This window comes from Carcharodon carcharias, chromosome 8 (assembly GCF_017639515.1).
Source record: "Carcharodon carcharias isolate sCarCar2 chromosome 8, sCarCar2.pri, whole genome shotgun sequence".
NCBI classification, from domain to species: Eukaryota; Metazoa; Chordata; class Chondrichthyes; order Lamniformes; family Lamnidae; genus Carcharodon; species Carcharodon carcharias.
In genome coordinates, this window is record NC_054474.1 from 108,829,170 (window position 1) to 108,845,681 (window position 16,512).

At 62.8% G+C, this 16,512-nt stretch overlaps 1 protein-coding gene across 2 annotated transcripts in view; it reads right to left on the minus strand.

The window, feature by feature from the left end:
• grk6 (G protein-coupled receptor kinase 6) overlaps positions 1–16,512 on the minus strand; it is a 655,919-nt gene that overhangs the window by 160,377 nt on the left and 479,030 nt on the right. For both annotated transcript variants that reach the window (XM_041194284.1, XM_041194282.1), the window contains exons 9-10: positions 12,909–13,099; positions 12,687–12,724 (exon numbers count right to left, since the gene is read on the minus strand). In XM_041194284.1, the coding sequence (XP_041050218.1) occupies positions 12,687–12,724; positions 12,909–13,099 (229 nt within the window). The remainder of the gene's footprint in view (positions 1–12,686; positions 12,725–12,908; positions 13,100–16,512) is intronic.

The following is a 16,512-nucleotide window of genomic DNA, read 5'->3' on the forward strand; positions in this document are numbered from 1 at the left end:
GCCCACACCCAGTGTACAGACACCTTTGCCCACACCCAGTGTACAGTCACCCTGCTGCCAACACCCAGTGTACAGACACCCCGCTGCCCACACCCAGCGTACAGACACCCCACTGCCCACACACAGTGAACAGACACCCTGCTGCCCACCCCCAGTGGACACGCACACCGCTGCCCAAACCCAGCGTACACTCATTACGCTGCCCACACTGTGTACACGCATCCCGCTGCCAACAATGTGTGCACGCATCCTGCTGCCCACACCCAGTGTACACCCAGCGCACGGCACGCACCCAGTGTAAGCACACCCCACTGCCCACACCCAGTGTACATGCAACTCACTGCCCACACTCAGTGTATGCACACTTCACTGCCCACACACTGTGTACACAGATCCCGGTGCCCAAACCCAGTTTACAGACAACCCGATGCACACACCCAGTGTACAAACACCCTGCTGCCCATACCCAGTGTACAGACACCACACTGCCCACTCCCAGTGTACAGACACCCCATTGCCCACACCCAGCGTACAGACACCGCACAGCCCACACCCAGTGTGCAGACACCCCGCTGCCCACACCCAGTGTACAGACAACACACTGCCCACACTCAATGTAGACAACCCGCTGCCCACACCCAGTGTAGAGACACCGGACAGCCCACACCTAGTGTACAAACTCCCCGTTGCCCACACCCAGTGTACTGACACCCCGCTGCCCACACCAGTGTACAGACAACCCGCTGCCCACACCCAGTGTAGAGACAACCGCCTGCCCACACACAGTGTACAAACTCACCGTTGCCCACACCCAGTGTACCGACACCCCATTGCCCACACCCAGTGTACAGACACCCCGCTGCTCACACACAGTTTACAGACACCCCGCTGCCCACACCCAGTGTACATGCACCCTGCTGCCCACACCCAGTGTACACGCACCCCGCTGCTCACACCCCTCATACAAGCACCCTGCTGCCCACACCCAGTGTACATGAACCTTGCTGCCCACACCCAGTGTACAGACACACCACCGCCCACACCCAGTGTACAGACACCCCACTGCCCACACCCAGTGAACAGACACCCTGCTGCCCACACCCAGTGTACAGACACCCTGTTGCCCACACCCAGTGTACAGTCACCCTGCTGCCAACACCCAGTGTACAGACACCCCGCTGCCCACACCCAGTGTACAGACACCCCACTGCCCACACCCAGTGAACAGACACCCTGCTGACCACCCCCAGTGGACACGCACACCGCTGCCCAAACCCAGCGTACACTCATTACGCTGCCCACACTGTGTACACGCATCCCGCTGCCAACAATGTGTGCACGCATCCTGCTGCCCACACCCAGTGTACACCCAGCGCACGGCACGCACCCAGTGTAAGCACACCCCACTGCCCACACCCAGTGTACATGCAACTCACTGCCCACACTCAGTGTATGCACACTTCACTGCTCACACACTGTGTACACAGATCCCGGTGCCCAAACCCAGTGTACAGACACCCCGCTGCACACGCCCAGTGTACAGACACCCTGCTGCCCACACCCAGTGTACAGACACCACACTGCCCACACCCAGTGTACAGACACCCCATTGCCCACACCCAGCGTACAGACACCGCACAGCCCACACCCAGTGTGCAGACACCCCGCTGCCCACATCCAGTGTACAGACAACACACTGCCCACACCCAGTGTACAGACACCCCACTGCCCACACTCAATGTAGACAACCCGCTGCCCACACCCAGTGTAGAGACACCCGACAGCCCACACCCAGTGTACAAACTCCCCATTGCCCACACCCAGTGTACTGACACCCCGCTGCCCACAGCCAGTGTACAGACAACCCGCTGCCCACACCCAGTGTAGAGACAACCGCCTGCCCACACACAGTGTACAAACTCACCGTTGCCCACATCCAGTGTACTGACACCCCGCTGCCCACACCCAGTTTACAGACACCCCTCTGCCTACACCCAGTGTACAGACAGCCCGCTGCCCACAACCAGTGTACAGACACCCAGCTGCCCACAACCAGTGTACAGACACCCAGCTGCCCACAACCAGTGTACAGACACCTTACTGCACACACCCATTGTACAAAGACACAGCTGCCCACACCCAGTGTACAGACACCCCGCTGCCCACATCCGGTGTACAGACACCTCGCTGCCCACACCCAGTGTACAGACACGCTGCTGCCCACACCCAGTGTACAGACACACCACTGCACACACCCAGTGTACAGACAGCCCGCTGCCCACACCCAGTGTACAGGCACGCTGCTGCCCACACCCAGTGTACAGACACCCTGTTGCACACATTCAGTGTTCACACGCCCCGCTGCCCACACCCAGTGTACACACACCCTGCTGTCCACACCCCGCTGCCCACACACAGCGTACATGCACCCTGCTGCCCACACCCAGTGTACACGCACCCCGCTGCCCAAACCAAGAGTACACGCATCCAGCAGCCCACACCCAGTGTACATGCATCCCACTGCCCACACCCAGTATACAGGCAACTCACTGCCCACATCCAGTGTATGCGCACTTCACTGCCCACACCAAGTGTACCCAGACCCCGCTGCCCACACCCAGTGTACAGACACCCCACTGCCCACACCCAGTGTACAGACACCCCACTGCCCACACACAGTTTACAGACACCCCGCTGCCCACACACAGTTTACAGACACCCCGCTGCCCACACCCAGTGTACATGCACCCTGCTGCCCACACCCAGTGTACACGCACCCCGCTGCTCACACCCCTCATACAAGCACCCTGCTGCCCACACCCAGTGTACATGAACCCTGCTGCCCACACCCAGTGTACAGACACCCCGCTGCCCACACCCAGTGTACAGACCCCCAGCTGCCCTCACCCAGTGTACAGACACTCCCCTGCCCACATCCAGTGTGCAGACACCCAGCTGCGCACACCCGGTGTACAGACACAATGCTGCCCACACCCAATGAATATACACCCCGCTGCCCACACACAGTGTACAGACACCCCATTGCCCATACCCAGTGTGCAGAAACCCTGCTGCCCACACCCAGTGTAGCGACACCCTGCTGCCCACACCTAGTGTACAGAAACAATGCTGCCCACACCCAGTGTACAGAAACCCCGCTGCCCACACCCAGTGTGTACGCACCACGCTGGCCACTCACAGTATACACATACAATGCTGCCAACACCCAATGTAAAGACACCCCACTGCTCACACCCAGTGTACAGACACCCCACTGCCCACACCCAGTGTACATGCAACTCACTGCCCACACTCAGTGTATGCACACTTCACTGCCCACACCAAGTGTACCCAGACCCCGCTGCCCACACCCAGTGTACAGACACCCCACTGCCCACACCCAGTGTACAGACACCCCGCTGCTCACACACAGTTTACAGACACCCCGCTGCCCACACCCAGTGTACACGCACCCCGCTGCTCACACCCCTCATACAAGCACCCTGCTGCCCACACCCAGTGTACATGAACCCTGCTGCCCACACCCAGTGTACAGACACACCACCGCCCACACCCAGTGTACAGACACCCCACTGCCCACACCCAGTGAACAGACACCCTGCTGCCCACACCCAGTGTACAGACACCCTGTTGCCCACACCCAGTGTACAGTCACCCTGCTGCCAACACCCAGTGTACAGACACCCCGCTGCCCACACCCAGTGTACAGACACCCTGCTGCCCACACCCAGTGTACAGATACCACACTGCCCACACCCAGTGTACAGACACCCCATTGCCCACACCCAGTGTGCAGACACCCCGCTGCCCACACCCAGTGTACAGACAACACACTGCCCACACCCAGTGTACAGACACCCCACTGCCCACACCCAATGTAGACAACCCACTGCCCACACCCAGTGTAGAGACACCCGACTGCCCACACCCAGTGTACAAACTCCCCGTTGCGCACACCCAGTGTACTGACACCCCACTGCCCACACGCAGTGTACAGACAACCCGCTGCCCACACCCAGTGTAGAGACACCCGACTGCCCACACCCAGTGTACAAACTCACCGTTGCCCACACCCAGTGTACCGACACCCCGCTGCCCACACCCAGTTTACAGACACCCCTCTGCCTACACCCAGTGTACAGACAGCCCGCTGCCCACAACCAGTGTACAGACACCCAGCTGCCCACAACCAGTGTACAGACACCTTACTGCACACACCCATTGTACAAAGACACAGCTGCCCACACCCAGTGTACAGACACCCTGCTGCCCACACCCGGTGTACAGACACCTCGCTGCCCACACCCAGTGTACAGACACACCACTGCACACACCCAGTGTACAGACACACCACTGCACACACCCAGTGTACAGACACCCTGTTGCACACATTCAGTGTTCACACGCCCCGCTGCCCACACCCAGTGTACACACACCCTGCTGTCCACACCCCGCTGCCCACACACAGCGTACATGCACCCTGCTGCCCACACCCAGTGTACACTCACCCCGCTGCCCACACCAAGAGTACACGCATCCAGCAGCCCACACCCAGTGTACATGCATCCCACTGCCCACACCCAGTATACAGGCAACTCCCTGCCCACATCCAGTGTATGCGCACTTCACTGCCCACACCAAGTGTACACAGACCCCGCTGCCCACACCAAGTGTACAGACACCCTGCTGCCCACACCCAGTGTACAGTTACGTTGCTGCCCACACGCAGTGTACAGACACCCCGCTGCCCACACACAGTTTACAGACACCCCGCTGCCCACACCCAGTGTACATGCACCCTGCTGCCCACACCCAGTGTACACGCACCCCGCTGCTCACACCCCTCATACAAGCACCCTGCTGCCCACACCCAGTGTACACGAACCCTGCTGCCCACACCCAGTGTACAGACACCCCGCTGCCCACACCCATTGTACAGACACCCAGCTGCCCTCACCCAGTGTACAGACACTCCCCTGCCCACCCAGCTGCGCACACCCGGTGTACAGACACAATGCTGCCCACACCCAATGAATACACACCCCGCTGCCCACACACAGTGTACAGACACCCCACTGCCCACACCCAGTGTGCAGACACCCTGCTGCCCACACCCAGTGTAGCGACACCCTGCTGCCCACACGCAGTGAACAGACACAATGCTGCCCACACCCAGTGTTCAGATACCCCGCTGCCCACACCCAGTCTGTACGCACCACGCTGGCCACTCACAGTATACACATACCCCGCTGCCCACACCCAATGTAAAGACACCCCACTGCTCACACCCAGTGTACAGACACCCCGCTCCCCACACCCAGTGCAGAGACAGCCCGCTGCCAACACCCAGTATACACGCACCCCGCTGCCCACTCTGTGTCCTCGCATCCCACTCCCATACCCAGTGTATGCGCACCTCACTTCCCACACCCAGTGTACACAGACCCCGCAGCCCAAACCCAGTGTACGCGTACCCAACTGCCCATACCCAGTATGCAGACACGCCACTGCCCACACCCAGTGTACAGACACCCCACTCCCCACACCCAGTGTACAGACACCCCGCTGCCCACACCCAGTGTAGATACACCTCACTGTCCACTCCCAGTGTACAGACACCCTGCTGCCCACACCCAGTATAGAGACACCCGACTGCCCACACCCAGTGTACAAAATCCCCGCTGCCCACACCCAGTGTAGAGACACCTCATTGCCCACACCCAGTGTACCGACACCCCGCTGCCGACTCCCAGTATACAGACACCCCGCTGCCCACACGCAGTGTACAGAAAGCCCGCTGCCCACAACCAGTGTACAGGCACCCAGCTGCCCACAACCAGGGTACAGACACCTTGCTGCACACACCCAGTGTACAAAGACCCAGCTGCCCACACCCAGTGTACAAACACCCCGCTGCCCACACCCTGTGTACAGACACCTCGCTGCCCACGCCCTGTGTACAGACACGCTGCTGCCCACACCCAGTGTACAGACACACCACTGCACTCACCCAGTGTCCAGACACCCTGTTGCACACATCCTGTATACACACGCCCGGCTGCCCACACCCAGTGTACACACACTCCGCTGCCCACACACATCGTACATGCACCCTGCTGCCCACACCCAGTGTACACGCACCCCGCTGCCCACACCAAGAGTACACGCATCCAGCAGCCCACACCCAGTGCACAAGCATCCCACTGCCCACACCCAGTATACAGGCAACTCACTGCCCACATCCAGTGTATGCGCACTTCACTGCCCACACCAACTGTACCCAGACCCCGCTGCCCACACCCAGTGCACAGACACCTTGCTGCCCACACCCAGTGTATAGACACCACACTGCCCACACCCGGTGTAAAGAAACCCCGCTGCCAACACCCAATGTACAGGCACCCCGCTGCCCACACCCAGTGCGCACGCACCCCGCTGGCCGCTCACAGTGTAAACGTACCCCGCTGCCCACACCCAGTGTAAAGGCACCCCACTGCTCACACCCAGTGTACATACACCCCGCTGCCCACACCCAGTGTAAAGGCACCCCACTGCTCACACCCAGTGTACACACACCCCGCTGCCCACACCTAGTGTAGAGACACCCCGCTGCCCACACACAGTTTACAGACACCCCGCTGCCCACACCCAGAGTACATGCACCCTGCTGCCCACACCCAGTGTACATACACCCCGCTGCTCACACCCATCATACACGCACCCTGCTGCCCACACCCAGTGTACACACACCCCGCTGCTCACACCCATCATACACGCACCCCGCTGCCCACACCTAGTGTACATACACCCTGCTGCCCACACCCAGTGTAAAGGCACCCCACTGCTCACACCCAATGTACACACACCCCGCTGCCCACACCTAGTGTACACACACCCCGCTGCCCACACCTAGTGTAGAGACACCCTGCTGCCCACACCTGGTGTGGAGACACCCCGCTGCCCACTCTGTGTCCTCGCATCCCGCTCCCACACCCAGTGTACACCCAGTGTATGCGCCCTCACTTCCCACACCCAGTGTACACAGACCCCGCAGCCCAAACCCAGTGTACGCGTAACCAACTGCCCATACCCAGTATGCAGACACCCCACTGCCCACACCCAGTGTACAGACACCCCGCTGCAACACACAGTTTACAGACACCCCGCTGCCCACACCCAGTGTACATGCACCCCGCTGACCACACCCAGTGTACACACACCCCAATGCTCACACCCATCATACACACACCCCGCTGCCCACACCCAGTGTACATGCACCCTGCTGCCCACACCCAGTGTACAGACACCCCGCTGCTCACACCCAGAGTACACGCACCCCGCTGGCCAAACCCAGAGTACATGCACCCCGCTGCCCACACCCAGTGTAAAGGCACTCCGGTGCTCACACCCAGTGTACAGACACCCCACTACCCACACCCATTGTAAAGGCACCCTGCTGCCCACACCCAGTGTACACACACCCCGCTGCCCACACCTAGTGTAGAGACACACCGCTGCCAACACCCAGTATACACGCACTCCGCTGCCCACTCTGTGTCCTCGCATCCCGCTCCCACACCCAGTGTACACCCAGTGTATGCGCCCTCACTTCCCACACCCAGTGTACACAGACCCCGCAGCCCACACCCAGTGTACGCGTAACCAACTGCCCATACCCAGTATGCAGACACCCCACTACCCACACCCAGTGTACAGACACCCCGCTGCAACACACAGTTTACAGACACCCCGCTGCCCACACCCGGTGTACATGCACCCTGCTGCCCACACCCAGTGTACACACACCCCGCTGCTCACACCCATCATACACACACCCTGCTGCCCACACCCAGTGTACATGCACCCTGCTGCCCACACCCAGTGTACAGACACCCCACTGCTCACACCCAGAGTACACGCACCCCGCTGGACAAACCTAGAGTACATGCACCCCGCTGCCCACACCCAGTGTACACGTACCCCGCTGCCCACACCCAGCGTACACGCACCCCGCTGCCCACACCCAGCATACACGCACCCCGCTGCCCACACCCAGCATACATGCACCCCGCTGCTCACACCCAGTGTACACACACCCTGCTGCCCACACTCAGTGTACATGCACCCTGCTGCCCACACTCAGTGTACATGCACCCAGCTGCCCCCACTCAGTGTACATGCACCCTGCTGCCCACACCCCACTGCTCACACCCAGTGTACACGCACCCTGCTTGCCACACCCAGAGCACACGCAAGCCGCTGCCCACACCCAGTGTACATGCACCCCGCTGCCCACACCCAGGTTACACGCACCCTGCTGCCCATACCTAGTGTACAGACACCCCACTGCCCACACCCAGTGTACATGCATCCCGCTGACCACTCTGTGTACCCGCATCCCGCTCCCACACCCAGTGTACACCCAGTGCACTGCAAACACCCAGTGTAGGCACACCCCACTGCCCACACCCAGTGTATGTGCACCTCACTGCTCACACCCAGTGTACACAAAACCCGCTGCCCACTCCCAGTGTACAGACACCCCACTGCCCACACCCAGTGTACAGACACGCCACTGCCCACACCCAGTGTACAGACACTCCACTGCCCACACCCAGTGTACAGACACTCCGCTGCCCACACCCAGTGTACAGACACTCCGCTGCCCACACCCAGTGTACAGACACTCCGCTGCCCACACCCAGTGTACAGACACTCCGCTGCCCACACCCAGTGTACAGACACTCCGCTGCCCACATCCAGTGTACAGACACCTCACTGCCCACACGCAGTGTACAGACACCCCGCTGCCCACACCCAGTGTACCCGCACCCCGCTGCCCACACCCAGAGTACACACACCCCGCTGCCCATACCTAGTGTACAGGCAGCACGCTGCCCACACCCAGTGTACATGCAACCCGCTGACAATACCCAGTGTATGCGCACCCCACTGCCCACACCCAGTGTACGTGCACCTTGCTGCCCATACCCAGTATGCAGACACCCCACTGCCCATACCCAGTATACAGACACCCTGCTGCCCACACCCAATGTACATGCACCTTGCTACACACCCGGTGTTCAGACACCCCACTGCCCACACCCAGTGTACAGACGCCCCGCTGCCCACACCTAGTGTTTGCGCACCTCACTGCCCACACCCAGTGTACACAGACCCCGCAGCCCAAACCCAATGTATATGTACCGAACTGCCCATACCCAGTATGCAGACACCCCACTGCCCACACCCAGTGTACAGACACACTGCTGCTAACACCCAGTGTACACGCACCCTGCTTGCCACACCCAGAGTATATGCACCCCACTGCCCACACCCAGTGTACAGACACCCTGCTGCCCACACCCAGTGTAGCAACAACCCGCAGCCCACACGCAGTGTACAGACACCTTGCTGCCCACATCAAGTGTACAGAAACCCCACTGCCCACACCCAGTGTACAGGCATCCCGCTGCCCACACCCAGTGTGCACGCATCCCGCTGGCCACTCACAGTGTACACGTACCCTGCTGCCCACACCCAGTGTAAAGGCACTCCGCTGCTCACACCCAGTGTACAGACACCCCACTACCCACACCCATTGTAAAGGCACCCTGCTGCTCACACCCAGTGTACACACACCCCGCTGCCCACACCTAGTGTAGAGACACACCGCTGCCAACACCCAGTATACACGCACCCCGCTGCCCACTCTGTGTCCTCGCATCCCGCTCCCACACCCAGTGTACACCCAGTGTATGCGCCCTCACTTCCCACACCCAGTGTACACAGACCCCGCAGCCCAAACCCAGTGTACGCGTAACCAACTGCCCATACCCAGTATGCAGACACCCCACTACCCACACCCAGTGTACAGACACCCCGCTGCAACACACAGTTTACAGACACCCCGCTGCCCACACCCGGTGTACATGCACCCTGCTGCCCACACCCAGTGTACAGACACCCCACTGCTCACACCCAGAGTACACGCACCCCGCTGGACAAACCCAGATTACATGCACCCCGCTGCCCACACCCAGTGTACACGTACCCCGCTGCCCACACCCAGCGTACACGCACCCCGCTACCCACACCCAGCGTACACGCACCCCGCTGCCCACACCCAGCATACATGCACCCCGCTGCTCACACCCAGTGTACACACACCCTGCTGCCCACACTCAGTGTACATGCACCCTGCTGCCCACATTCAGTGTACATGCACCCAGCTGCCCCCACTCAGTGTACATGCACCCTGCTGCCCACACCCCACTGCTCACACCCAGTGTACACGCACCCTGCTTGCCACACCCAGAGCACACGCAAGCCGCTGCCCACACCCAGTGTACATGCACCCCACTGCCCACACCCAGGTTACACGCACCCTGCTGCCCATACCTAGTGTACAGACACCCCACTGCCCACACCCAGTGTACATGCATCCCGCTGACCATACCCAGTGTATGCGCACCCCACTGCCCACACCCAGCGTATGTGCACCCTGCTGCCCATACCCAGTATGCAGACACCCCACTGCCCATACCCAGTGTAGAGACACCCCGCTGCCAAAACCCAATGTACATGCACCCCGCTGCCCACTCTGTGTACCCGCATCCCGCTCCCACACCCAGTGTACACCCAGTGCACTGCAAACACCCAGTGTAGGCACACCCCACTGCCCACACGCAGTGTATGTGCACCTCACTGCTCACACCCAGTGTACACAAAACCCGCTGCCCACTCCCAGTGTACAGACACCCCACTGCCCACACCCAGTGTACAGACACGCCACTGCCCACACCCAGTGTACAGACACGCCACTGCCCACACCCAGTGTACAGACACTCCGCTGCCCACACCCAGTGTACAGACACCCCGCTGCCCACACCCAGTGTACCCGCACCCCGCTGCCCACACCCAGAGTACACGCACCCCGCTGCCCATACCTAGTGTACAGGCAGCACGCTGCCCACACCCAGTGTACATGCAACCCGCTGACAATACCCAGTGTATGCGCACCCCACTGCCCACACCCAGTGTACGTGCACCTTGCTGCCCATACCCAGTATGCAGACACCCCACTGCCCATACCCAGTATACAGACACCCTGCTGCCCACACCCAATGTACATGCACCTCGCTACACACCCAGTGTTCAGACACCCCGCTGCCCACACCCAGTGTACAGACGCCCCGCTGCCCACACCTAGTGTTTGCGCACCTCACTGCCCACACCCAGTGTACACAGACCCCGCAGCCCAAACCCAATGTATATGTACCGAACTGCCCATACCCAGTACGCAGACACCCCACTGCCCACACCCAGTGTACAGACACACTGCTGCTAACACCCAGTGTACACGCACCCTGCTTGCCACACCCAGAGTATATGCACCCCACTGCCCACACCCAGTGTACACCCAGTGCACTGCACACACCCAGTGTACACACACCCCATTGCCCACACCCAGTGTACATGCACCCCGCTGCTCACACGCCGTGTACACACACCCCGCTGCCCACACCCAGTGTAGAGACACCCCGCTGCCAACACCCAGTGTACACGCACCCCACTGCCCACTCTGTGTACCCGCATCCCGCTCCCACACCCAGTGTACACCCAGTGTACTGCTCACACCCAGTGTACACACACCCCGCTGCCCACACCCAGTGTACAGACACCCCGCTGCCCACACCCAGTGTACAGACACCCCACTGCCACACCCAGTGTACAGACAGCCCGCTGCCCACACCCAGTGTACAGACAGCCCGCTGCCCACACCCAGTGTACAGACAGCCCGCTGCCCACACCCAGTGTACACGCACCCCACTGCCCACTCTGTGTACCCGCATCCCGCTCCCACACCCAGTGTACACCCAGTGTACTGCTCACACCCAGTGTACACACACCCCGCTGCCCACACCCAGTGTACAGACACCCCGCTGCCCACACCCAGTGTACAGACACCCCACTGCCACACCCAGTGTAGACACCCCACTGCCCACACCCAGTGTACAGACAGCCCGCTGCCCACACCCAGTGTACAGACAGCCCGCTGCCCACACCCAGTGTACACGCATCCCGCTGCCCACACCCATTGTACACGCATCCTGCTGCCCACACCCAGTGTACACCCAGTGTACTGCTCACACCCAGTGTACACACACCCCGCTGCCCACACCCAGTGTACAGACACCCCGCTGCCCACACCCAGTGTACAGACACCCCACTGCCACACCCAGTGTAGACACCCCGCTGCCCACACCCAGTGTACAGACAGCCCGCTGCCCACACCCTGTGTACAGACAGCCCACTGCCCACACCCAGTGTACACGCATCCCGCTGCCCACACCCAGTGTACACGCATCCCGCTGCCCACACCCAGTGTACACGCATCCTGCTGCCCACACCCAGTGTACACACATCCCGCTGCTCACACTGTGTACACACACCTCACTGTCCTCACCCAGTGTACGTGCACCCTGCTGCCCACACCCAGTGTATGTGCACTCTGCTGCCCACACCCAGTGTACGTGCACCCTGCTGCCCACACCCAGTGTACGTGCACCCCGCTGCCCACACCCAGTTTATAGGCACCCCGCTGCCCACACCCAGTGTACACCCAGCGCACCGTGACATTCCACACTGTTTTGCACACTTACCCTGGTCATCCAGAAGCAGATTTTCCGGTTTCAAGTCCCTGTAAAAGAAACTTCCGTCAGTGAGGCACAGCAGAGAGATTGTAGGGCGGAGAGGGCACAGTACCGAACACCCGGAGCCCCCAGAGGGAGCGGTTGATCAAAGTCAATGACAGACAGAGAAAGTGCTAACAGCAGAAAGGAGGTGATGACAGATCATGTGAGAAGAGATTATGAGAGTCCCACCTGTACACCACTCGCTCCTTCTGCAGGTGTTCAAGGCCACAGCAGATCTGCGCAGTGTAGAACACAGCTCGTGCCTCCTGAAAGCCAGCCTCTCCCATGTGATAGATGTGAAACTTGAGGTCTCCTCCGTTCATTAGAGTTAGAACCAGGCACAGAGCATCTTTACTTTCATACGCATAGGCCAGGCTCACCTACAGGAAACAAACCATGTCATAATGAAGCACATGCCACACAACGGGGCACACGCTACACAACAGAGGGAGAGGAAGAGTGCGGGGCAGAGTTACAGAGACAGAGGGGGTTGGGGGAATGTTTAGTGGGTGTTAGGGTGTGGATATGAGATTAAAGTGGATTTAGGGCGAGCGTATGGAAGTAAAGAGGGAATCTGGTGAGGGTATGGTGATAAAGGGGATTAAGGGTGAGGGCAGTAGGGCAGAGAGTGGGGTGGAGGGGCAGAAAGCGGGGAAAAGGGCAGAGAGCAGGGAGGGGGGCAGAGAGAGGGGAAGGGGGTAAGAGAGAGGGGAGGGGCTGACGGGCAGAGAGCAAGATGGAGGGGCAGAGAGCGGGGAGGGGGGCAGAGAATGGGGAGGGGAGACAGAGAGCGGGCAGTGGGGGCAGAAAGCAGGGAGGGGGGAGAGGTAATGGGGAGGGAGGACAGAGAACGGGGAGGGGGGAGAGAGAACGGGGAGGGGGACAGAGAGCGGGGAGGGGGGAGAGAGAGCCGGGAGGGGGGAGAGAGAGCCGGGAGGGGGGAGAGAGAGCCGGGAGGGGGGAGAGAGAGCCGGGAGGGGGGAGAGAGAGCCGGGAGGGGGGAGAGAGAGCGGGGAGGGGGACAGAGAGCGGGGAGGGGGGAGAGAGAGCCGGGAGGGGGGAGAGAGAGCCGGGAGGGGGGAGAGAGAGCGGGGAGGGGGACAGAGAGCGGGGAGGGGGGAGAGAGAGCCGGGAGGGGGGAGAGAGAGCCGGGAGGGGGGAGAGAGAGCGGGGAGGGGGACAGAGAGCGGGGAGGGGGACAGAGAGCGGGGAGGGGGGCAGAGAGCGGGGAGGGGGACAGAGAGCGAGGAGGGGGACAGAGAGCGGGGAGGGGGACAGAGAGCGGGGAGGGGGACAGAGAGCGGGGAGGGGGGCAGGGAGCGGGGAGGGGGACAGAGAGCGGGGAGGGGGACAGAGAGCGGGGAGGGGGACAGAGAGCGAGGAGGGGGACAGAGAGCGGGGAGGGGGACAGAGAGCGGGGAGGGGGGGCAGAGAGCGGGGAGGGGGACAGAGAGCGGGGAGGGGGACAGAGAGCGGGGAGGGGGGGCAGAGAGCGGGGAGGTGGGGGCAGAGAGTGGGGAGGGGGGCAGAGAGCGGGGAGGGGGGCAGGGAGTGTGGAGGGGGGCAGGGAGTGGGGAGGGAAGGCAGAGAGCAGGGGGGCAGAGAGCGGGGAGGGAGGGCAGAAAGCGGGGAGGGGGGCAGGGAGCGGGGAGGCGGGCAGAGAGCGGGGAGGCGGGCAGAGAGCGGGGAGGGGGGGCAGAGAGCGGGGAGGGGGGCAGGGAGCGGGGAGGGGGACAGAGAGCGGGGAGGGGGACAGAGAGCGGGGAGGGGGACAGAGAGCGGGGAGGGGGACAGAGAGCGGGGAGGGGGGCAGAGAGCGGGGAGGTGGGGGCAGAGAGCGGGGAGGGGGGCAGAGAGCGGGGAGGGGGGCAGGGAGCGGGGAGGGGGGCAGGGAGCGGGGAGGCGGGCAGAGAGCGGGGAGGGGGGGCAGAGAGCGGGGAAGGGGCAGAGAATGGGGAGGGGGGCAGGGAGCGGGGAGGGGGGGCTGAGAGCGGGGAGGGGGGGCAGAGAGCGGGGAGGGGGTTCAGAGAGCGGGGAGGGGGACAGAGAGCGGGGAGGGGGGCAGGGAGCGGGGAGGCGGGCAGAGAGCGGGGAGGGGGGGCAGAGAGCGGGGAGGTGGGGGCAGAGAGCGGGGAGGGGGGCAGGGAGCGGGGAGGGGGGCAGGGAGCGGGGAGGGGGGCAGAGAGCGGGGAGGGGGGCAGGGAGCGGGGAAGGGGGCAGAGAGCGGGGAAGGGGGCAGAGAGCGGGGAAGGGGGCAGAGAGCGGGGAGGGGGGCAGAGAGCGGGGAGGGGGACAGAGAGCGGGGAGGGGGCAGAGAGCGGGGAGGGGGCAGAGAGCGGCGAGTGGGGACAGAGAGCGGCGAGTGGGGACAGAGAGCGGCGAGTGGGGACAGAGAGCGGCGAGTGGGGGCAGAGAGCGGGGAGGGAGGGCAGAGAGAGGGGGGGTGCAGAGAGCAGGGAGGGGGGGTAGTAAGCAGTGACGGGGACAGAGAGTGGGTAAGGGGGCAGAGAGTGGGGAGGGGGGCCATAGAACGGGGTTGGGGGCAGAGAGCAGGGAGGGAGGGCAGAGAGTGGGGGGCGCAGAGAGTGGGGAGGTTGGACAGAGAGCGGGGGGGGCAGAGAGCGGGGAGGGGGGACAGAGAGCAGGGAGGGGGACAGGTAATGGGGAGGGAGGACAGAGAATGGGGAGGGGGGAGAGAGAACGGGGAGGGGGGAGGGAGAGCGGGGAGGGGGGAGAGCGTGGGGAGGGGGGAGAGAGAGCGGGGAGGGGGTCAGAGCGCGGGGAGGGGGGCAGAGAGCGGGGAGGGGGTGCAGAGAGCAGGGAGGGGGCAGAGAGCAGGGAGGGGGCAGAGAGCAGGGAGGGGGGGGTGGAAAGCAGTGACGGGGACAGACAGTGAGTAAGGGGGCAGAGAACGGGGTTGGGGGCAGAGAGCGGGGAGGGAGCAGAGAGAGGGGAGGGGGGGCAGAGAGCGGGGAGGGGGCCAGAGAGCGGGGAGGGGGGTGCAGAGAGCGGGGAGGGGGTGGCAGAGAGCGGGGAGGGGGTGGCAGAGAGCGGGGAGGGGGTGGCAGAGAGCGGGGAGGGGGTGGCGGAGAGCGGGGAGGGGGTGGCAGAGAGCGGGGAGGGGGTAGCAGAGAGCGGGGAGGGGGTGGCAGAGAGTGTGGAGGGGGGCAGGGAGTGGGGAGGGGGTGGCAGAGAGCGGGGAGGGGGTGGCAGAGAGCGGGGAGGGGGGCCGGGAGCGGGGAGGGAATGCAGAGAGCGGGAAGAGGGTCAGAGAGCGTGGAGGGGGGGAAGAGAGAGGGGAGGGGGACAGAGAGCGCGGAGGGTGACAGAGAGCGGGGAGGGGGACAGAGAGCGGGGAGGGGGACAGAGAGCGGGGAGGGGGACAGAGAGCGGGGAGGGGGACAGAGAGCGGGGAGGGGGACAGAGAGCGGGGAGGGGGTTCAGAGAGCGGGGAGGGAGTTCAGAGAGCGGGGAGGGGGGTGCAGAGAGCGGGGAGGGGGGTTCAGAGAGCGGGGAGGGGGGCAGAGAGCGCGGAGGGGGACAGAGAGCGGGGAGGGGACAGAGAGCGGGGAGGGGGGCAGAGAGCGGGGAGGGGACAGAGAGCGGGGAGGGGGGCAGAGAGCGGGGAGGGGGACAGAGAGCGAGGAGGGGCTAAGGGGCTGGAAAAATGGGGATGGGGGTCAGAGAGCAGGGAAGGGGGTCAGAGAGAATGGAGGGGGGTCAGATTGCGGGGAGGGGGGGGCAGAGAGCAGTGAGGGCAGGGAAGAGAACGGGGAGGAAGGGCAAAGAGCGG